This window comes from Phoxinus phoxinus, assembly GCF_949152265.1.
Source record: "Phoxinus phoxinus genome assembly, chromosome: 17".
Classification (NCBI taxonomy): domain Eukaryota; kingdom Metazoa; phylum Chordata; class Actinopteri; order Cypriniformes; family Leuciscidae; genus Phoxinus; species Phoxinus phoxinus.
The window spans coordinates 21,527,321-21,550,747 of NC_136892.1; the positions used below are offsets into that span (position 1 = coordinate 21,527,321).

General features: G+C 40.1%; 3 protein-coding genes across 3 annotated transcripts; 2 read left to right on the forward strand and 1 right to left on the reverse strand.

Annotated features, from left to right (window-relative positions):
- Positions 1 to 4,723: 4,723 nt before the first annotated feature.
- Positions 4,724 to 9,425, forward strand: nefma (neurofilament medium chain a). The gene is made up of 3 exons (XM_079585711.1): positions 4,724 to 5,830; positions 6,679 to 6,803; positions 7,257 to 9,425. Exons 1-3 carry the CDS (start codon positions 4,805 to 4,807, stop codon positions 8,614 to 8,616), a joined length of 2,511 nt encoding a protein of 836 aa, XP_079441837.1. The 5' UTR covers positions 4,724 to 4,804; the 3' UTR covers positions 8,617 to 9,425.
- Positions 9,426 to 12,535: 3,110 nt separating this feature from the next.
- On the reverse strand, positions 12,536 to 15,070 carry nefla (neurofilament light chain a). The gene is made up of 4 exons (XM_079586766.1): positions 13,925 to 15,070; positions 13,725 to 13,849; positions 13,345 to 13,649; positions 12,536 to 13,266 (listed from the first exon to the last, which is right to left on the reverse strand). The coding sequence occupies exons 1-4, from the start codon at positions 14,963 to 14,965 to the stop codon at positions 12,677 to 12,679; spliced, it is 2,061 nt and encodes a 686-aa protein (XP_079442892.1). The 5' UTR covers positions 14,966 to 15,070; the 3' UTR covers positions 12,536 to 12,676.
- Positions 15,071 to 16,241: 1,171 nt separating this feature from the next.
- pgam2 (phosphoglycerate mutase 2 (muscle)) lies at positions 16,242 to 18,118 on the forward strand. Its single transcript, XM_079586110.1, has 3 exons — positions 16,242 to 16,890; positions 17,156 to 17,336; positions 17,716 to 18,118. The coding sequence occupies exons 1-3, from the start codon at positions 16,474 to 16,476 to the stop codon at positions 17,883 to 17,885; spliced, it is 768 nt and encodes a 255-aa protein (XP_079442236.1). The 5' UTR covers positions 16,242 to 16,473; the 3' UTR covers positions 17,886 to 18,118.
- The last annotated feature ends 5,309 nt before the right edge of the window (positions 18,119 to 23,427 follow it).

The window sequence follows — 23,427 nt, forward strand, 5'->3', positions numbered from 1 at the left end:
CGTTTCCTCTGTGGAGGCAAGGGAGGCAGTGCCTCCTCAAGAAATTGGATGAGAAAATTATCCATATTACAAAAATAAAAATGCAAATATTACAAAATGTGGCATTAAAAGTGTATAAATCACTTGTTTTTCTAAAATATAGTTCAACAGCCCATTGAGTTTTCATTGAGAATATAGAACAGACTATAGCATGCGGTGGGTTTGATGGGGAGTAACTGGGAATGAATGGGGGAAAGTTATGATTGGATGAATGGTTATGATTGGATATGATGACCAGTCTGTGACCATCTGTGGGTTTGGGATCAGTCTTTACCGAGCTTAATGACTGATGAAAATAAGTTGACTTAAAAAAGAACACCTGAATGTATTTAAATATTTAAATCAATATTTAAAAAATAATATATATTCTTTAAATTGTTACTGCCTTTAGTTATTATTTTGGAATAAACGTAAAATACGTAAAAACACTAACTTGATGAGATTTATATATATACGGTTAACATACGGTAGTTAATGTAAAAATACAACATTTTATTGTATTTGGTTTCTCTTTTTATGTAGTTTATTTATTTAACCAGGAAAACGTGACAGCATTAAGTGTGACTGAAATGAATTTACATTTAATTTATACTTATTTTTTTAAACACACAAAAAAACCTGTGAGGGTTTGCCTCGTTATTTCAGAAGACCACTGCACGCCACTGATGAAAACATTGTCATCATTTACTGTCATCACCCTTGTGTTGTTCCAAACCTGTTTGCTGCTCATTTTTCTGTGGAAGAATGTCACGTGTTGTCATCTCGAAATTACGGTAATTATGACAGCATGACTCTGCAGCATTGGGGTGGTACAGCAGTCACATGGTCAAATTCCCAGTTTCACAAATGCCCTCATTCACTATTCCATACATAAGTCCACTAATATAGTTCACATGAAGGACTGAATGAAAACGAGTGAGCGAATTCGGACACTGTGTGCCGGAAAGGCTGCAACTTCTGTGAAGTTTGTTCTTGCTGTTTAATAATCTTTTGAAACTTAGCAAACTAGCAGCTCAAATAGTAATGAAAATATTTCTCTTGAACTCTGTCATAGAAACCATGTACAATCCTTAATTAAACAATGTAATAATCAATTAAAAAGGCTATTGCTGTGCTTTATGGGATTAAATGAGTGCACTCGTTAACGTCCACTAGTTTCAGACACAACTACAAATGGCTGTTCCCTCAAATAGTTTCCTATTCTTAGTTCCTTTACCTTTTGATCAGTTTAATGCATCCTTTAATGCTGAATAAAGGTATTCATTTTTATTCAAATAAATCTTACTTGCCTCAAACTTTTAGACGGTAATGCATAATGATAATATGCTGTTATCAGGCTCATATATTCGCAGCATTACTCATGATCCTTATAACATCTACTGCGGTTTTTCTCTTGCAGAGTATATGGAGATATGATGAAGCTTGTTTTTTTTTACTTCTCCAAGTCTTAAGTGCATTGATTGCATGAGTATATACACATGTTGTAGGAGTGTCTAATGAGGTTGGATTTTGTCCATGACATGGACCATTAAGTCTCTCTGCCCATATGATGCTGCTCTCTGCTTCCACGTCGATATGCTGACTCCCAAACATCTTCGTTCTGCTAACCACCTTGGGGGGGGGATGATGAGAATACGGCCATAAATCACAGCTAAAAAAGAGACCAGCAGGGGTCTCTCTATCTCTCACACACACACATTCACTGCCAACACACATGCCTTAACCCATTCTCTAACTCTCCTCTCGGTCATGAATAAAACATTGCTGGCAGAAAAACCCATTGAGAGGGCAAGGAATGGAAAATGTTTCGTTGATGTTAGGTGGAACCTTAAATGAGTCACGAATTACCCAGATCAATGTATTTCCAAATGCTTTCAGATATGAAGCACTTCTCACATTGTCTACAGATTACTGCTGAGTCATCCGATCTCCTTAGGGGAGGGATCCGAGCAAAAGAATCCCTTCTGATTTAACAACAGTATCCTCCAGAGATTTAAATCAGCATCAAGCCTTCATGCACTGCTACTGCATTTGCAACCAGAGCTTATCTTGCTGCAACCCACAATTTTTGCAACCCATTTGTATGCACTTTTTGTTTTGTTTTGTTTTGCACCAAACATATTCACATGACAAGATCCCATTCAATTTGTTATGTTTCTGTTCTTGGCAGACGTTTTCTTATGAAAGTCACTTACATGAGCGCCTGCTTCCATTAATGTGCCGCATATACCTCCCCCAATCATTCTTTATTAAAAAATCACAGACTGCGCACGTGCCTCATCACCGTCATACTGACTCTGAGTTCACTGCCCGTAATATCGTCACGTTACAGCTGGATCTCCAATAATACATCACAGTGGGCTGGTACTGTAAGGGCGTGCTCTGCAGCATTACTGGTGGCCTGCATTGAATGTTAAACCGCACTGCTCTGCATGGCCACAAAAGCACCTTGAGCGACAGGCGCTCTGCTCCTCAGGGATGATTTGCACATTTAAAATGGATGGTCTTCTCTCAGGGCTGGACATGCAGAGTGGACAGTAGAGACATAAGGTCATTGAGTTCAGGAGCTCTTCTTCTGCTGCTCTGCCTGATTGCACGCTGGCTAAATCTGGCTTCAGTGCTCAGACACAGCGAATCCAATGACAAAGCAAATAGGCCTATAATTAATTGGAAATGTCTAATTTTAGTCCTCTCAAAAGGGACAAATTCATCGTCCTCTCTTGGTTCAATAGGAATGGCTTGGAACATGAATGAATCATTTTGAATTTCTGGTGATATGATTAAACTCTGCTGAGCTATAGGCTATAGGAAATTAGCAGTTGCTAATGCTAGATGACTGTATAAGGTCAGAGTGACTTTCAGCACTGTGTAGCTCCGAATGAAGCACTTTGGTTGAATTATCTATGGCGACTGCAGTTCTGGATCAATCAATTACCATCTCAAGACCCTCGGGTTGCGTTTTCTTAACTGAAGTATCTTTAAAACGTATGCTCAAACAGATAATAATAAAGAAACTCTAAAATGTTGCTAAAAAACATCTTTGCATGCTATGAGCCTGTTGACAGCCCTTCTGCTAAATTTTTCTCAGGTTTCATTAGAAAGAGGGAGGTCAGATAAGCCGATGCGTCATATGTCCTTCAGGTTACTCTATAAATTTCAAATCCTTGCCATGTGAGGCAAATAACAGCAGGTGCTCTGTTAGAGGAAGTCAGCATATCTGACACGTCCCAGTCCAATGCATGACTTGCATATTTTGTCTATTTGAAAACGGCAGGATTCTGGTTAATACAAAAAAAAGTCATTCGTCAATCAGCACAAAAAGCCAAACTCAGATTTGCACTAATTTGCAGCAAATAATGTTTTGCAGCAGAGTATACGGTGCTTCCTAACTTCAAGGATGACACAATAAAAGTATATGCCAACATATAATCATTTATGCATGCTATTGTTTAAAATGAAAACAACATTGTTCTCACTGTTGAGTAAATGTGTGTACAATTTTTAACTTTTACCCACATCCTGCTAAATGTTTAGATTTTTTAGGTATTGTTACATGGTCAAAAATAGATTTAGACAATACATTTTTTTCACAGTGCAAGGCACATGACTGCTCAATGTCTCTCTTGTAATAAATCAATAAAGTCATCAATGCCACATTTTCAAAAGAAAAAAGGTTACACTTAATTTTAAAGGGACATTGTTACAGTGTATGTAGGGTTACACAAATAAGTACTAAATAATATGCACTTACTATGGTTAGGGTTAGTTACTTGAAATTATGCACAATTTACTGTTGCAACATGTGTAACTACATCACCGTAAAAATAAAGTGCTACCGAAAATAGTCACTTCATAGTTGACTTAGCACACTACAGCTAAATGCCCTTGAATGTGTCTGAGATACGGGCCGCTGTCCTTGGTGCTGACTGTGGGCGCTCAGTGATTGGGCTGCGTGATCAGACTCTGTCCAAGTACCAATGATGTCACGTCGAGTGTTACTGTAGCCCTATAACATCATAATATAAATAGCCTAAGGCGTGATATGATATAGATGACAATATATATTGTAATTCTATCGAAACCAACGTATATTATATTCTGTAAGAAATTGTTCTTTTAAAACTTTTTACAACCACTCATGGTGCAAATTGTGAAGTTTTGGAGGGGGCTTTAACAGAAAATGTTGGTTAGAGGGAGCGTCTTAAAAGTAAGCTTAAAATGTATTTATTTTTACACAAAAAAAGTGTATACTATATACATTTCAATTGAGTTTTTAAATATTTGTATAACCGCAAAAATTGAGTGGGCTAAATGTGAAGATATACAGAGATGTGGAAATCACTGTCTATAAAACATAAGTATGTCTACTCATAACTGATCAATTTATAATAGGCCTATATCATTAACACCACAAATAAATCACAAACTTTTAGTGTCCAGTTTAAAAAGTCTTTAAAAGTTATTTATTTATTTTTCCAACAGAGAATATTTTTTTAAAGTTATTTTTAGCCACCCAAGCACTCGTTATGTGTGACTACAGGAATCTGAAATACTGATACAGATAAGAGTAGCAAGCAGGACCCTCCCACATCGTCGGATCAATGGTCCAGTCAAAACAAGCCTGAGTTTTTTCGCAACAGCGCCTCGACTATATAAAGGCAGGTAGAGCTGCTACCCAGCGCTGAGCGAGCCACACACCCTACACCTATTCACTACTTTACCTCACACTTCTGTTCATCTGCACGTTCACACCCCGTCCGAGAGGATGAGTTATTCGATAGACACTATAGGGAGTCCCTACCGGAGGGTGATGGACACCAGGACGAGCTATTCGAGCCCGTCCAGCGGGTTCCGCTCCCAGACCTGGTCGAGGGCAAGCCCGAGTTCTTCCTACAAGAGAACCTTCAACGCCCCGGTGGCGCGAGCTTACGGCTCAACGGTTCTGAGCTCCACTGACAACCTTGATTTCACTCAGACCTCCATCCTCAATGGAGACTACAAGCGCTCCAATGAGAAGGAACAACTCCAGGGACTCAACGACCGCTTCGCGGGCTACATCGACAAGGTGCACTTTCTGGAGCAGCAGAACCAGCAGATCGAGGCGGAGATCCAGGCACTGCGGCAGAAGCAGGTGTCGCAGTCTCAGCTGGGCGAACTTTACGACCAAGAGCTGCAGGAGTTGCGCTCCATGCTGGAGCAGGTCCACAACGAGAAGGCGCAGATCCAACTGGACACCGATCATATTGAAGTAGACATCCAGCGCCTTAGGGACCGCTTCGATGAGGAAGCCCGCATCAGGGAAGAGTCAGAAGCGATCGTCCGTGCCCTGAAGAAGGACATGGGTGACTCAGCACTCGTCAAAGCAGAGTTGGAGAAGAAAGTGCAGTCCCTGCAGGACGAGATCGCGTTTATTCGCAACAACCACCAAGAGGAGCTCAGCGATCTGTTAGCGCAGGTGCAGGCGTCACAGATCACCGTGGAGAAGAGGGACTACCAGAAGACGGATATCACCGACGCGCTGCGTGAGATTCGCTCTCAGCTGGAGGGCCACTCGACGCAAAACCTCCAGCAGGTGGAAGACTGGTTCGTGTGCCGCTACTCGAAACTCACGGAGGCCGCCGAGCAAAATAAAGGCGCCATCAAATCCGCACGGGACGAGATCTCAGATTATCGCCGCCAGTTACAGTCCAAAACCATCGAGTTGGAGTCTGTCCGAGGAACCAAAGAGTCTCTGGAGAGGCAGCTGAACGACATAGAGGACCGACACAACAATGACCTTTCCAGCCTTCAGGTAGGCTACATAATCATTACACATTAAGCATTTTAGCACAACATTTATTTTGGCATTTCAACAAAAAGGGAGTTTAATATGCAAGTCTGATCCTCCAAATGTGCGTGTTGTTTTATAAGTGCTTTAAAGTGCGGTGAATGAATGGTGAAAAACATTACAGTATCTGATAGTGTTTTTGTGTGTTGGTAAACTAAAATAATGTTCTTCAATTTAAGAATATGCCATTTAAAAACGATTATTGTTAGACCACTACTCTGAACATTGTGGTGGACAATGGTTGCAGCCTTTGCTGCATAGTCCCTCATAAATCACTTTGACATTTAAAATGAGTTGCAGCTCTCCTCTATAATTAAATCACGTCGCAGTTAAGTCTGCATGTCTGTTTAATGCAATTTCCTCTGAGCTCACTATTGTAGAGTATAAAAAGCGGAGAAATAGACTGGACATTCACCAGAGGATTTGCGTATGATGGTTCATTACATCATAGGTGCAGTGGAATGGTGTTAGAAAGGGTTAAGGAGAGGCAGACACCCACAATGCAGTCTCTCCTCACTCTTTGCTGAGTCAGAGCAGAGGCAGGGTTTGCTCATTGGCTGTGTCCTGGAATCACCTCATGCACATAAACTCAATGCACCTACTGATTGTCCTTGAAGCCATACAGTGATGCTGTGAATTATAATTGAATTGGTGCAATGAGAGCATGAGCATCATACCCACAAAAGAGTTAGCATGTGAAGAATATGCATAAACAAATGATTATCTTGAGAATATGACAGTTTTTTTTCTTTCAGTCTTCAGCAATAGATTTATTTGACTAAGCTGTCACAATATTTTGTCTGACTCACTAGGAAACCATCCACCAGCTGGAAAATGAACTCAAGAGCACGAAATGGGAGATGGCACGACATCTTCGTGAATACCAGGACCTCTTGAATGTCAAAATGGCACTAGATATTGAGATTGCAGCATACAGGTAATATTGGGATCAATTTTGCAAATGTAAATGCTATTTATTTGTACTTATTAATATTATTTTACTAATAATATTATCAATATAATTGATTATTATTCATAATTATGAGTAATGATATTATATAATATATAATATTTTATTTAAATATTTTGAGCAATATTTATTATTTATTAACAATTTTGATAAAGACATATTGTTATTGTTATATTTCATTTTTGTTTAACATTTAATATTTTATTGAAATATTTCATTTTTTAACCATGCAAATGAGAATATATATTATATTATTTTAATGAAATTAATTTGCATTTCTTTAACATGCAATTATTTGTATTTTTACAAATTTTGTAGCGCTACAAAAAAATATTTCAGAGAAATTTCTTATATATAATAATTTTGATAATAGCCTAAACCACAATTGTATCTCCTTCTTTTATGCCTTTTTTTATGTAGAAAACTTCTTGAAGGAGAGGAGAGCCACTTTAGCACTTTCCCATATCGCCAGACCGTCACCAAAGGCCCCAAAGTCAAAAGTGAGCCGCCTAAACTTAAAGTGCAACATAAGTTTGTGGAGGAGATCGTCGAGGAGACGAGGGTGGAGGATGAGAAGTCTGAGATGGATGAGGCTTTGGCTGAGATGGCAGAGGAGTTGTCAGCTGCCAAAGAGGAAGATGAAGGAGAGGAGAAGGGAGAGGCTGAGGGGGAAGAAGGTGGTGATGAGGAAGGAGAGAAAGGAGAGGAAGGTGAAGGTGAGGCGGAAGAAGGAGAGGAGGAAGTGGTTGCCTCAACCCAAGCCAAAGTAGCCTCTGGAGCCCCTGCTGAGGATGAGGAGGAGGGAGAGAAAGAGGGAGGTGATGAAGAACAAGAAGAAGAAGCTGGAAAGGGTGATGAGGAGGAAGAGAAAGTAGAGGAGGAAAAGGAGGGTGAGGAGGACAAGAAAGAGGACGATGCAGAGGACGAAGCAGAAGAAACAAAGTCACCCAAAGCAAAGGCCTCTCCTGAGAGTGAGAAAGCAGAAGAGAAGCAGGCCAGCGGAGGAGAAGAAGAAGGAGAAGAAGAGGGTGATGAGAAAGATGAGGCAGATGCAGGTAGTGACAAAGGATCAACAGATGAAAAAGAAGTTGAAGCAAAGGAGCAACCTAAGAAAGCAGAAACAGAAACGGCAAAGGAAGACAAGAAGGGAAATGAGGAGAAAGAAGAGCCCAAATCTGAAAAAGACAGTGCAACTGTGACAGAAACCAAGACGGAGACGCCTAAACCAGAATCTCCAAAGAGTGAGAGTCCAAAGAGTGAGAGTCCAAAGAGCGAAAGCCCGAAGGAGACACCCAAGACAGAGACTCCAAAAAAGGAAGCCCCCAAAAGTGAGTCTCCCAAGACTGAGAGTCCTAAGAAAGAGGAACCTAAGGAAGAACCACCCAAGAAAGAGGCGCCAAAGTCAGAACCACCGAAAGCTGAAACTAAAGAAGAATCCCCAAAGCCAGCAGATGAGAAAAAGAGTGAACCAGAGAAAAAGCCTGAAGATAAAAAGAAAGAGGCAACCGTGAATGGAGACATGGCCAAGAAAGACGAGAAGAAAGAGTCCGATAAGGTGGTCTCCAACGGAGTGGATGAGAGCCCAACCAAAGATGAATCGAGCCAGAGGGTGGTCATCACCAAGACGGTGGAGACCATCACGACTGGGGAAGGCGGAGTCAAACAAGTCACAAAAACTGTTACCGTCACCGAGAAAGGAGAGGAGGTAGAGGAGAGCGTCCAGGAGAAAGCGGTCTCCAAAACCCCGGAGAAGGCCGTGAAGTCCACCGAAGCAGATTAGACCCGAGCGTACAGCTATAGCCGACTGAAGAGGAACGGAGGAGTTAGCATTCAAGCAATCAACACAAAATGAACATAACGAAGAAATCATAAAGCTCAACAGATGTACTTACTTACATTAACCACACTAAAACAAAAACAAGCATAGAGAGAAGCCACAAGATGCGGCAAGCTAAAAAAATGCATGTTGAGTGACAGCTTTAAATGGGTTCTGCTGCGGATGTGGTCCGGGACGCCGGGGACTCACTTTCACTTTTGTTCAAACTGCAATACCTGGGGGAGGGGGGCGGTCACTTGAATGTGGCATCTGCATGCCAGCTCAGGGGGAGCGCGCTCCTCGTTCTTTGAGATAGAATAATAACCACCCTAATATAAAATACTCGCGGAGTGGTGGGGAATGACATTTGCTTCAAGTTAGGGTAACAAGGGTCGTAGAGATATGTTCTTCTGACAAATAGCCTTATAAATATTATTATTGCGAGGACACCAACTGAGCCAAAAATGTACAAAAAAAAACAAAAAAAAAGGGACGAAGGCGATGCTGATAATAGCCCATGGTCATATACACTCAGTACATAAAGCAACTAAGAAACTCTTAGCCTTAAACATGCTTTTTACCGTTGTCAGTTATGTTTACCTGATGAGTGCATTTGAAAATAAACCTGTCAATGCGCACATACATTCTTGTATGCTTAGGATTGACTTGAATTCAACTACTTACCGTTAATGAGGTGCTACCGTTTGCTGTCCCATGTCTTTGTTCATCTGAATGAATTTCTCAGCAGCATTTGCTCAATAAACATCATATTGAAAAACACTATATATATCTGTTGTATTTTTTTCCTCATGTGGTATGCATGCCTTTTTAATGCACATATATTTGAGAGTGTGGTTTACATATTCTTCGTAAGAGATAAGAAAATAATACTATCAACCTTCACTGCAAGTGATTTGGGAAAAAAAAATGTCTTTAAGTTTGTTTTAAAAATGGCAGCAAGTAAATTCAAAAGTGAAAAAGAACATTGAAAAATGCAAAAAATATCCATAAAATCATATAAAAAAGTTTTTTTTTAAATATGAAAAAATTAAAAATTAAAATAAAATTGTGGTCAATATGGTCAGAATTATTGGCACCCCTGGTAAATATGATCAAAGATGGCTGTAAGAAATAAATATGCGTTGTTTATTCTTTTTATGTTTCAATGAAGTAAAATAATTGAAAGTGTGGAGAAAATCACATTATGAAATAAAAGTTTTTCTCCAAAACATGTTGGCCACAATTATTGGCACCCCTAGAATTTTTTATGAGTAAAATATCCCTGAAGTATAGTCCCATTAATATTTAACTGTTTTAGCACACCAGGGTGACTAAGAACATGAAATTGTTTATGACTTCTTGTTTCACAGGAGTATAAATATGAGGAAAAACAAAGGCCAAACTTCTTTAATCATTCATCACAGTGAAACCAAAGAATATAGTTCTGATGTGCAGCAAAAGATTGTCGAGCTTCACAAAATGGAAAGTGGCTGTAAGAAAATAGCTAAAGCATTGAAAATCCCCATTTTGACCATCAGGACAATAATTAAGAAGTCTCAATCAACTAAAGATGTTATGAATCTGCCTGGAAGAGGATGTGTGTCTATTCTGTCTAAATGCACGGCGAGGAGGAGAGTTTGAGAGGCCAAAGACTCTCCAAGGATCACAGATGGAGAATTGCAGAGATTAGTTAAGACTTGGGGTTAAAAAGCCCAATTATTATTATTTTTTTTAATCAAACAACCCCTACAACACCACATGTTGTTTGGGAGGGTTTCAAGAAAATCCTCCTCGCTCATCCAAAAACAAACTCCAGCAAATTCAGTTGTCAGACACGACTGGAACTTTAAACGGGACTGGGTTCTGTGGTCAGATGAAACTAAAAAAATAGCTTTTTGGCAGCAAACCCACCTGAACCCATCATAAAATGAACCCCATACACACAGTTAAATATATTATATGTTTTAACTGTGGGCCTATTTTTTGCTGGAGGTCCTGGACATCTTGTTCAGATACATGGTATAATGGATTCTAGCAAATATCAACAGATAAAAAATCGTATAGAAATCGTATAATGGGCTGTGGTTAGATCTTCCATCAGAACAACGATAAAAAAAAAAAACCCATCAAAATCAAAACCCAAAAATGTGTCACTGAGCACAAAATGAAGCTTCTGCCATGGCCATCCCAGTCCCCTGACCTGGATCCTAAATGAGAAGAAGGACTAACATGGACCTCTGAATCTGCAGGATCTGGAGAGATTCTCTATGGAGGAATGGTCTCTGATCTCTTGTCAGGTGTTCTCCAAACTCATCAGGCATTATAGGAGAAGACTCAGAGCTGTTATCTTTGGAAAAAGGAGGTTGCAAAAAGTATTTAATAAAAGGGTGCCAATAATTATGGCCAACGTGTTTTTGGAGAAAAGCATTTATTTCATAATGTGATTTACCAATTTCAATTCATTTACTTCAATGAAAGGTTAGAATTTAGCAATTTATTTGAATAAAAGATGAAAATGATAAACAATGCAGATTTATTTTTATAGCCATCTTTGATCATATTTACCAGGGGTGCCAATAATTCTGACCAGCACTGTATGTGTATGATATGTGAACTGATATCACAATTTATTTTACAAAAATAATTTCCCAAATTAAACAATTATGTATATATATAATAAGAAGACATAAGCCACACCACAAGCCACTTCCTTTAACTGTTGGACTGGTCATGTGATTAAAATGTGACATGCTGATTTTTCATGAAACAGGTCATGTATTGTTTGTCTCTGTTGTTAAAATCTTGATAGCAAAAAAAATATATATATATCTGATTATTGTGATTCATCAGATTTTTAGTTTTAGTCAAGATCAACAACTTAAAGATCTCCCTAAAATTATTTATATCACTATGTACTTTTTATTGTAATTTTTATTGAATGCTTTATAGAATCATCAGAGTGCGGTGGTATGCTTTTAAATGAAAGTAATTGGCAATATAGCAGCTGTGTGTGAGACTTTATAGAGAAATTTTTCCATATTGTATAATGCTGCATTGCAGGCAGAGTGCCTTATCAGAGATATCTGATACATATTACTCACAAACAGTGTTGGGTGACTCCTTACGAGTAACTTGAGTTACGTAATCAGATTACTTTTTCAAGTAGGCTAACTAGTAAAGTAACGCATTACTTTTAAAATTTAAAAACAAAATATCTGAGTTAGAATATCTGAGACAGAACCCAGGTTCCCATTTGACATGTTTCTATGCACTATTATATTATTCTTACTGTCAATTTTAACAGTGTAAAACACTGTTTTAAAGGATTTAAGTTTTTAGAGGTACTTTGGAAACCTTCTATTGTGTACACTACAAGTGCAATGAACGATTTAATTAATGATCACATGATGAGTAAGGCTATAATAAATGTCTCATTGGCGTTTTCAAATCATGAAATTTGCTGCATCTAAGTTAAATTAAAGGCATTCATTAAACTAAATAGACATTAGAGATGCTATTTTCTGTTTATGAAGTTTTCCCACATTACTTTTTTTTCAATTAAATACCACCTTTTTATAACATTTACAAATGTCAGATTCATATCTTTTATATTTGAAAGTTTCAGGTATTCAGCTAACTAAACATACATTAGGGTAACTATAAAAATTATTACAGCCACAAAAAATGTCAATGAAATAAATCAGTAAAACATTTTGATCATCAAGAAGCAAGTTTTTATTGCACTGGCAGCAAAGATTCACTTACTGCAATCCATTTCAAGACTGATGCTACATTCAAAAATATAATCTACTTCACAAGCATACATTCACTCAGGTATGCAGATCATCTCAGTAACATCAGACACATATTCATCTGTTTCAAAAGCTGATAAGTTGACTTTAGTTTCAAACATTGTATTGCAATTTGCTCTGAGCACCATTGATCAAGGTATAGTAACAGACTGAAGGGAGACTATGAAGCAGGTCAGGCTACTGGTATTTGTGCTGTTATAGATACAACATTTTTACTTCTTTCCCTTGGGTTTCTCAGTCTCCTCTTTTCCCTTTTCCTGCTTCACACTTTCCTTTTTCTCACTCTTACCTTTCTCACCATCATCTTTTCCCTTAGGCTTTTCTGACTCTCCCTTTTCCTTTGCTTTTGGTTTCTCAGGCTCTTCCTTTCCTTTATCCTTTGACTCAGGTTCAGATGCAGGTTCAGTTTTCTCTTTGGCTTTCTCTTTGGCTTTCTCTTTGGCTTTCTCTTTGGCTGGTTCAGGTTCTACTTCCTCTTTGGCTTTTTCAGCCTTAGTCTCAACTTTTTCCTTTTCTGCCTTGCCTTTTTCTGTTTTAGTTTCTTCCTTGTCTGTCTCAGTCTCCTCTGTGTCCTTATCAGCACTTGTGTCAGCTTTCTCCTCACTTTTCTCTGTCTCAGTATCCTCCTCTGCAGCCACTTCCTCCTCCTCAGCTTTCTCTCCCTCTTTCTGCTCACCCTCTTCCCCGTCTCCCTCTTTTTCATCTCCTTCTTCCCCTTTAACATCTTCCTTTTCTTCCTCTACCTCATCCCCCTTTTCTTCTTCCTCTGCTGCAGCCTCGTCTTCCTCTTCCTGTTCAACACCTGTTTAAAACAGTAATTCAGTAAACAGAAATTTATAAATAAAATATTTGTATTTATAATCTTGCATCTGAATCTTACCTTCAGCTTCCTCTGTTTCTTCTTCCTCTTCTGCTTCCTCTTCCTTTACTTCCTCTTTCTCCTCTTCTTCTTCTTCTTCTTCCTGGGTTGGACTGGCTGCAGCTTCTCGAGCTTGACTGGATGTGATGACCTCATCAGCTGAGAGGGATGCACTGACCAGGCGAGAACTAAGCATGTAGGGGGCACCAGAGCTCATGCTGGACATTGAGAACATGGGCCGGGAGTAGACGTGACCAACAGAGTAAGCACCGACCATACCTCCCACACCCACATTGAAGCGAGACTCCTCCCCCTCGAGCAACTTCCTGCAAAAGATTACGTGACAAATCAGAAGCATTAACATCAAAATCAAATGTCTGATGTTATATTAGCAATCCTACCTGTACGCAGCTATCTCAATATCAAGGGCCATCTTGACATTGAGAAGATCCTGGTACTCTTTAAGGTATCTCGCCATTTCACCCTTAGTGGCTCGAAGTTCATCCTCAAGATCACTGATTGTATCCTGCAGGAAAGGATGGGTGTTAAAATTATGGTTTGAGAGCATAAGACAACTAAAATAGAGGTTTCTAGTACTAACCTGCATGGCAGCAACCTCTGAACTCTGCTTGTCCTCCACCTCCCTGAGCTGCCTCTCCATAGACTCGTTCAGGCCCTTGCAGGCATCGATCTCAAGGACACATGCCTGAAGCTGGCGACGATACTCTCCTGCTTCATCCTTGGAGTTCCTCATTGCGTCACTGTGGTGCGCCACGCTCTCCGTCAGGTGACCCATCTTCCCGCGGAACCATTCTTCAGCTGAATGGATGTTCTTGGCTGCCAGCTTCTCATACTGGGCTCTGATGTCCCGCAGGGCGCTGGACAAATCGGGCTTGGCGGTCTCCGCCTCGACGGCGATCTGAGCTCCATACTGGATCTGGGCCTGCAGCTCTGAGATCTCACCCTCATGGACCTTCTTCAGGAACCCCAGCTCATTCAGCAACATATCAACCTTTTTCTCCAGCTCCACCTGGGCCAGAGTGCTGTCGTCGGCCTCCTTGCGGGCCTCCAGAAGCCTGCCTTCGCTGTCCTCACGGGCAACCACCTCTTCCTCGTAGCTGGCCTGCAGGCTCCTCAAGGCATCTTCCATGCTCTCGCGGTGGCTCAGCGCGGCCTGTCTCTCCATGCGGGCCTCCTCGACGGCGGTTCTCAGAGAGCGGACCTCCTGCTCGTACAGGCCCCTCAGGCGGGACGGCTCCACGTGCCTCTGCCTCAGCATTAGCAGCTCAGTCTCCAGGGCACGGTTCTGCTGCTCTAGTTCATGGACACGCTCAATGTAACCGGCAAAGCGGTCATTGAGCTCTTGCATCTGGGCCTTCTCCTGAGTTCGCACTGTCCGGAATTCGGAGCTTACCTGGGCAGCGTGGCTGATGTCCATTTCCACGGAGCGGCCAGCGCTGCTCAGCAGGAGACCGGCGGAGCTCCGTCCGGGGGAGGCATAGTGGAGGCGAGAGGACAGAGAAGGGGTATGGGTGGAGAACGTGGTGCGGGAACGACCACGCTGAGAGACGCGGGGGCTGCTCTCCACATACCACCGCTTGTAAGAGGACGAGAAGTAGGGGTCAAACCCGACGGCACTCATGGCTCCAAGGACAAGCTGCTCTGTACCTCGGTACCACAGTCAGCTCGAACTGCCTTCAAACACTGATCTGCTGCTCCTACCGCAGTCAGTGCAGCTTATATAGCCAGAAAGAAGCTCTGACGCAAGTGATTTTCTAAACTCTGACAATGCAGTATCAATAGCAGTGTGTGTGAGTGAGAGAGAGAGAGAGAGAGAGAGAGAGAGAGAGAGAGAGAGAGACAGAGAGAGAGAGAGCTATGCGCAGATGTATTTGCAAGTATAACACGGTTTTGTTAATAAATTGAGGGTTTTGCTCTGAAATTATCATACATTTTTATAATTATAAGTTTAAATTCACACTCTGTGACTTCCACCAAAGTCAAGAGGCCGAAATCAAGCAAATTATTATTTGCATTGTGCATCGTCACATCATTTTAACATAATTTAATTGAAACATAGAGGTTAAAAATATATACATACGGCACATGGTTTCCACTGCAGATATAGAGATGAAAGCAGGAGGAAAAGAGGAAAGGGGAGGGAGAGGGGGGGGGGGGGGGGTCTGGAAAAGAAGTGAGGAACGGTTACAGCTCTATTTTCAGTGCTTTACCTGTGGAGAAACACCATCGCCTCTGCTGGATTTGAGAGGTATTACACACAATACAAAGAAGTCAATGCTTTTACTTATGCAGACTCAATTGTTTTTTAAATGGCAGTTAGGATCATGGAATGTTTTATTATAAACATACACACGTATGTAAACATTGCAGGAACATACATTAATTTCTTTAATAAAAATGTAATTCCAAAGCTGAATTACAACAATTAAAACAATTAAAAAAGATGTGTGTTTAAAAATATTTAAAGATATGTTTATGGGTTTATGTAATATTGATAATATCACAAATAAACAATTGTGTGTTTGTGTGTGTGTCTATATATATATATATATATATATATATATACTCTTTTATTTTTTTGATAAGTTCATTATAACTAGTTAACATCACTTAAATCCTCAGGGGGTATTTCAAGTAAAACATATTTTAAGCCATAGAAAAAGCTTGGAAACTCCTGCTGTACTGTACATTATGGAGTCTCTACATGCTCTCTCTCTATTTGAGCGACTGTATTTACTGATGTCCTCTTTCTAGCCTCTGAGATCTAGGCTGACTCTGATCTTTGCACTTTTACTCCACGCCTCTCAGTTTAAAAGTCATGTTGCTATTTCGAATCCTTGCATGACCTCTGCCCTTCGAGCAGTAGATAGATAACCGATCCGCCCACTTACACATAAGAGTCAATAGGAAAGTTCAACTGTCATTCTGAAAGTGAAACATTGTGATTGGTTCAAAGCAGGAGAGATATGACATTCATGACGGGCCACATACCAGACTGCTATAAAAAGAGATTCGCACAGGCACGCAGGGCTCACTGTCTGTCACAGAGTGTGTGCACAACACCAAGGAGGGCTGTGTCTGGTGGACTTAGTCTGGAAAATACTGTAGCAAAACACAAATTCTTTCAAAATGGCTGCTGCTCACCGTCTAGTGATTGTACGCCACGGCGAGAGCTCCTGGAACCAGGAGAACCGTTTCTGTGGCTGGTTTGATGCAGACCTCAGTGAAAAGGGTCTGGAGGAAGCAAAGCGTGGTGCTCAGGCCATCAAAGACGCAGGCATGAAGTTTGATGTGTGCTACACCTCTGTTCTGAAGCGTGCCATCAAGACTCTCTGGACCATCATGGAGATCACAGACCAGATGTGGCTGCCCGTAGTGCGCACCTGGCGTCTGAATGAACGTCACTATGGTGGTCTGACTGGTCTGAACAAGGCAGAGACGGCAGCCAAACACGGAGAGGAGCAGGTCAAGATCTGGCGCAGATCATTCGATATTCCCCCTCCTCCTATGGATAAGGACCATTCATACCACAAAATCATCAGTGAGGTAAGACAAATGAATCATATATAGACAATTCAAATGCATAATAACAATATATTGTATACTTTATATATAAGGCACTTATATATATATATATATGAATAAATAATAGGTCTCTTTAACTCATAAGGGCATATGTTATAATTAATTAATGCATATGAAACTTGTAAACACTTGTAAAACACTTGAAAACTTGTAAATGTCACTCATGTAAACACCTATGTGGGGATGACCGCAGGTTTGATGATGTTCCATTCCTCTTGTTTACCAGTCAAGGCGCTACCAGGGTCTGAAAGCGGGTGAGCTTCCCATCTGCGAGAGCTTGAAGGACACCATTGCTCGTGCCCTGCCTTTCTGGAATGAGGTTATTGTACCTGAGATCAAGGCCGGCAAAAACGTCATAATTGCAGCCCACGGGAACAGCCTGCGTGGTATCGTCAAGCACTTAGAAGGTGAGTATCATCCCGCCGAGCATTTAGTTAAAAGACTATTCACGGACTCAAGCGGGCGAGTGATGTGTTATATAATAGAACTGCATGTTAGCTAAGCATGTCAAGGAACAAGGACATCTAGCATTCAGACATAGAACGTGTCTGACCACCAGGCTTCAACGATCCCCAATGACACAGAGACTATTTATAGCGCCCATTCATACACAGAAGAGATGAGAAGGGGGTTAGGTTCCTGTTACGGGCACAACCTTTCAGCAGAAAGGTTCTGCATTCTCCCTAGAGAGCTAGAGAGAGATGCACTTTAGAAAGTAGAAGAGGTCAGGAATAGTCAAGGCTTCAAGAACTATATTTGACAAGATCTTCACCTGTGTGTCTACAGGCATGTCAGATGCAGCCATTATGGAGCTCAACCTTCCCACTGGCATTCCCATTGTCTACGAGCTGGATAAGGACCTGAAGCCCATCAAACCCATGCAGTTCCTGGGAGACGAGGAAACAGTGCGCAAAGCCATGGAGGCAGTGGCCGCGCAGGGCAAGGTCAAAAAGTGAAGAGCTGACACAAAACCAGAGACTGAAACACTCCAAAACACAAAGCAAAGGAGCGCACTATTGGATCCAAGCCTGTTTGACGACCACCGACTGAATAAAAGTGAACACATGACATGGACATGACTGTCACCCCTCCCCCAAAACATTCTCACATACATCACGATTTGTAAACCCCCTTGTGTTGGACTGCCCCACTCTGACACAGCAAATAAAAGTGAGCACCATTTTGTGTACCTCCTTTTTCGCTTGAGTCATTCCTCCCCCTCTTCTTCCCTCTCTGCATTAATTCAGGGATTTCAGCAGAACGGTACGCTGCTGTGTAAGCTGACCCAAAGGGCACACCAAAGAGGTTGCTGAGTTCATTTTGGCAGTCGTCCCGCACTGTGGTGCAGTGGCGGCTCATCTAGCCACAGTTCTCAATGAGAGCCCGCTGCACAGACGGCCCATAATGGCTACGGCGTCCTGCCAGCACCACAATTAGCAGCAGCTCAGGTTCTCCGGTGACAAAAGGACAGGGGTGTGTGTGGATGTGCATGTGTGAGGGTCTGTGATTGGAAAAGGACGAAGCCAGAACTACATGGTCACAGTATACCCCAAAATTGCTCAGGGACTTATTCATTATGTAGGAAGACTAATTTTAGGTTGCACCTTCAGCACTGACAGCATGGAGTAAGATATAAAATAACTATCTCTCAAAAAATAAAAACTTATATTACTTAAAAAAAATACACAAAGTAGGCTAATATTCAAATTTACCAAAGGATTAGCATCCTGTGAGTGTGCGTATTCCGTATTTGCATTTATTTAACCTGGCTTTGATATTTGTGTTGGTTATTATTGCTGGTTTGATCGATCATGTTGCCATGTTGTTCAGCAGTTAAAATGATCTTTCTAAATAAGCTGGGTGCCCAACAAAGTAGTCTCGCAGGGTCACTAGCACAAGTATTTCTAAACACAAATGAGGATATGAGATATGACACAAATGAGCTATCAGTGAGCCATCAAACTTTTAAATGCATATTTACCACTTAGTGCCATAAAGGGCAAAGTAGGCTATAAAGAGCAAATACTACTCTGTTAAACAGTGACATGGTGCAATGACACATTTTTTGAGTATGGTAAGAGTCCGCTTTACTAAATCAACCCAATACTGCCATCTAATGTTTAACATATAGTATTGCACAATATTCTGAACTGCCATAGAAACTACAGACAAAGAACGGGTAGTAAGTTCATTCTAATTTATATTTTAAACGTTTGATTCCAAAGTCTTGGTTTATAGAGAGGGCAGTTACACTACTGAGCCCAAACAAACACTGGCAAACGGTGGTTAATTGGCTAGCAAGAAGTGGAGTCATCGTCTTTAAAAATAAACCTCTTATTTGAGTTGATAGGTTTGAGTCTTACGAAACTACATTTGTTTGGCCAAATAATGTTTGTGATTTGTTAAGTAGGTTAATCCAACACAGTGAGAATGTTTTCGTAGGTTGTTGTTTGCATAGAAAACCACAACCGTTCTTACTTCCTCTTGATAAGTTCTTACTTCCAGTCAGTTCTGGCCAAAATATCTTACCGTTCCTGATAGCTGGAGTCATTCATGTTCAGGATATGAATTGTGTCCTCAGGCACAGAGAGAATTCCAGCTCTGTGGGTCAGACTGACTGACTTCAGGAGTGGTGAGGTGTTTCTACATGCTCCTCTGCTCAGCGGATTCTTGAAACTCATTCGCTCAGTCCTGTGTGAAAGACAGATAGCCTAGGCCTATATCAAACACACAAAAATGTTTTGAGAAAAATAACTAAAAGGTGCAGTAAGCACAATATTTTTTAGAATACCACACATAACATGTCCAACTTGACCCTAAAGTGATTAGTAGCCTATAGGCTCAGTACACAGCAAAAAATAAATAAATAAAACTAAAAACTTTGAGAGCCAGCCCACACTTTTTAAGCAATCCTAAAATGCTATTTTCCTGTCAATCATTTTGCATCAGACTGCTCAGGTGCGAGGTGAAGGGAATGGGATTGGTGTCAATGTCGGTGACTAATCTGTTAGCAAAACTGTTAAAAACACTTAGGCCTATGCTATTCTAAATGCTGGGTGGACGTGTCCTTCTCAATGAATGTGGTGGTTATATGGCCCTGCATTATTTACAAACTATATTTACATTTTGTACCCTATATTTACATTTTAGTGTTTCTTTAAACGATATCTTAGATATTTTTGCTTCCTTTAGAAAATAAACATGATCCCAACTTGCATTCCTGCACTACCACTTACATGAAGACATTATTCTGTCATGTTTATTCAATTCAATTATGGAAATAAATATCCTGTTCTAATATTGTACTGGCCAATACAATCTCATGGTCTCTGTTAGAGAGATTGTAATTCACATTAAATTACAATAATTAAAGTAGCAAAAAATATTAATAGAGTGAATTTTCTTGCAATCATTTAGCACCATTCTAGGGAGACAAATATTTTGAATAAACTAATAACCAGTATTGCTTAGATGACAGAGAAGGAGGAGCAATAGAAATGGAAATACAGTAGGCTATAAAAACAGGTCATCACGCATTATCTTGTATAAAATATCACTGCTAACTGATGTAGTCTAACATTTATTTTCTGTTTTAGAGCTCATGCTCAGTTAAAGAGAAATGCAACTGATAGCACATCAAGTACATCTCGGAGACATCTATTTGATGTCTGCATTAACATCTGCAAGATGTATTTTTCAGAGTGTTTGCTCATCTGCAATGCGTCTCTAGGACGTTTCTTGTTAAATGTCATAGACATTTAGAAGCTGTCTTTAGGATGTAGAATGTATGTAAAACTGCCTTTTCTAAGACGTTTATAAGATGTTTTTATACAGCAGATGCTTTCCAGATTAACAGATCTTTAGCAGACATCTGAAAGACATATGGGTGCTCTTTAAACCAGAGAGCCAAATCTATTCAGGCTATCCTAATAACGGAGAAAGTATCTAATATTTTCTTTTTATGCCATGGCAAAGTAATCGATTGATTATGCCTGTGCTGTGGGTCATTGCTGTGGGTGCTTTGGATGATTATGTTGTCTGGGTCAGGGTTGCCATGTCCGCGGTTTCCCCGTGAAATTGCGCTACTTTTGCCATGGGGTGATTTTTTTTCTCCCACGGGTTAAAGGTTTGACACATTTCATAAATTATATTTGTCTGAAATACTTGTATTGAAATATTTTATAAAACTATAGATAAAACTGTGCTAGATGTTAAGTTAGATGTTATTAGTGGTTTTCATTTTGTATAACAGTGACTGTAAAATATACATTTTAGGTAGGCTATGTCAATGGCATGGTTTTTATACTTGGGATATGGTCATTGGACTTCTTTTGGGATAGTTTTTTGATTGACCATTGGGATAATTTTGTTACACAGACCTGCCAACCCTTGCCTGGTTGCAGGAGATGAGAGAAGCTGAGCAATGTTGGACGCTCGATGCTTAATATAACTCTTAGGATATGTAACAGAAGTTATAGATCCAACCAAATTGTATGATGACAAATCAGATGTGGTGCAAAAATGTTTTGAGTTGTAGTAGGCTAATCATGAATGGAGCATGTTAATTTTCCAGTAGATGGCGACATTTCTACAAAATTAGTCAAGCAGTAGGAATAACGAAACGTGAAAATGGCACGATTTGTCTGTTTTACCTGTGAGCTGGAAAAGTGTTTATAATTTCTATATATAACATTTTGCTTGACATCTTGAGTTACCCCAGGCAAACTTTGACCCCCTGCTAAAACATTATTCATGAACTATGACAAGTCTGAAAAACCTATTCAAACCCGGTGGTAGTACAAAAATATGAAGATGTTAGAGCATGATTTAGGCCTATTTGCTCATAATAACTCAAATGTTTGTGATATTTAATAACCAAGGTTTAAATGTTATGAATTATTTTCAAGATAACTACAAATATGTCAGTTATTCTACCACAACTGATGATGCCAGAATGCCAGTTGATCCTTTTTTCCCCCCAACATGCATCATCAGACTCCCATCAGACTTATTATTTCTCCTGTTGCACACATTACACAGCAATAATGTTTATGGTTACTGGCTATGTATGTATTGTACTAAATAGTAGATAGCCTAATAGTAGGCTGGAGATTGAGAATTATAATAGTAGTGCTTTAAACCTACTCATTTTAGTTTCTTACTAGGTGAGGGCACAGGGTATAGAGAGAAGAATAAAGCCCCGGTTCTGACTCTATCTCTGACCCAGATCCTATATAGAGCCAGTGGGGAGTCACGATAACTCAACCTGGCCTCATTTCCACAGCAGAAGGCAGCGGCGTATGTCCCGTAAATGTTTAATCGTCAGCACCACCAAATGGAGCGTGAAGATTCTGGAAGGGCTCGAGATTGATTTAGACAACACAAAGACAACATTCTGATAACATTTACTCTGCTACAGAAGCAGGACGATGATTTAACATATAGCCTACTGTTGTTTCTCTTTATGTGTCAGAAGAAGTAAATTATGTTGGTTTGGCAAATGTGTGTCATTCCCAGTTTCCCACACAGAAATGCAAACAATTTTCCATAAGTTTGGTATTTTAAAAGTATTTAATAATAAAAATCAATCAATATAATAACAATAAATGCACAATTTTTAGACATATTCAAGCTTCCACCATCATTTCAGTAGTTAAAATTATAATACCCCACTAGGATGGATATACTTTTTTGGTTGTTCCAATTAAAATGCACAGATGTGGGGAAAGGTTCAGCTGACTGAGACTTATCAAAAGACTAAATATAGGCGCATTGCTTCTGGCTTTCTGCACACACAGATTGTTTTTGCAGATTGTCTGTGAAATGAGGTTTACCTTACAGCAACTGAATAGAAAAGAGAAATTGTGATGTATTAGACTGGGTGATTTAAGAACAGATCTTCATGTTTAGTCTTTACATGTTTGAAATGTACCATTTACAGCTGATAGGCTGTCACTTTAAGGCTGGGCCGACCACTCATTATGGTGGTTCAATCTATAGCAACAGAATTAGCCTTGGGACAAGCTGGCAATGGGCTAAAATAGGCCTGCATTGACCTCTGTTTCAGAAACCCAGTGGTTGTTCCATCAGTTCTGATGAGTGGTATCACATTTAAGAGGAATCCTCAAGTGAGTGTTGTTCAAACTGTATCAAGCTTTTAAAATAAGCTTTCTAAAGCACATTGAGTATGAGAGTGTGGTATGGTTAGTTATAAACATGTTTTCTACAAAATATTCACTTTTCTGCAAACGAACAGCATGGCATTCTCACGTGGAGTAAATTTAATTTGGACAGACTTGCGGTTTTTAAGGTACTGTTGATTTCATACATTTGAAGTTTCCATGTCATGTAGTGTCAAATCCACTAGTGTTGAGAAATGTTCAGCTTTTCCTAATATAATAGTATTAAGCCTTTAACATCACCGTCTCTGACTTAAAACAACTAAAAGTAAATTATATAATAAATCTGGTGTCTTATCTGCAATTTTGGCCATACAGC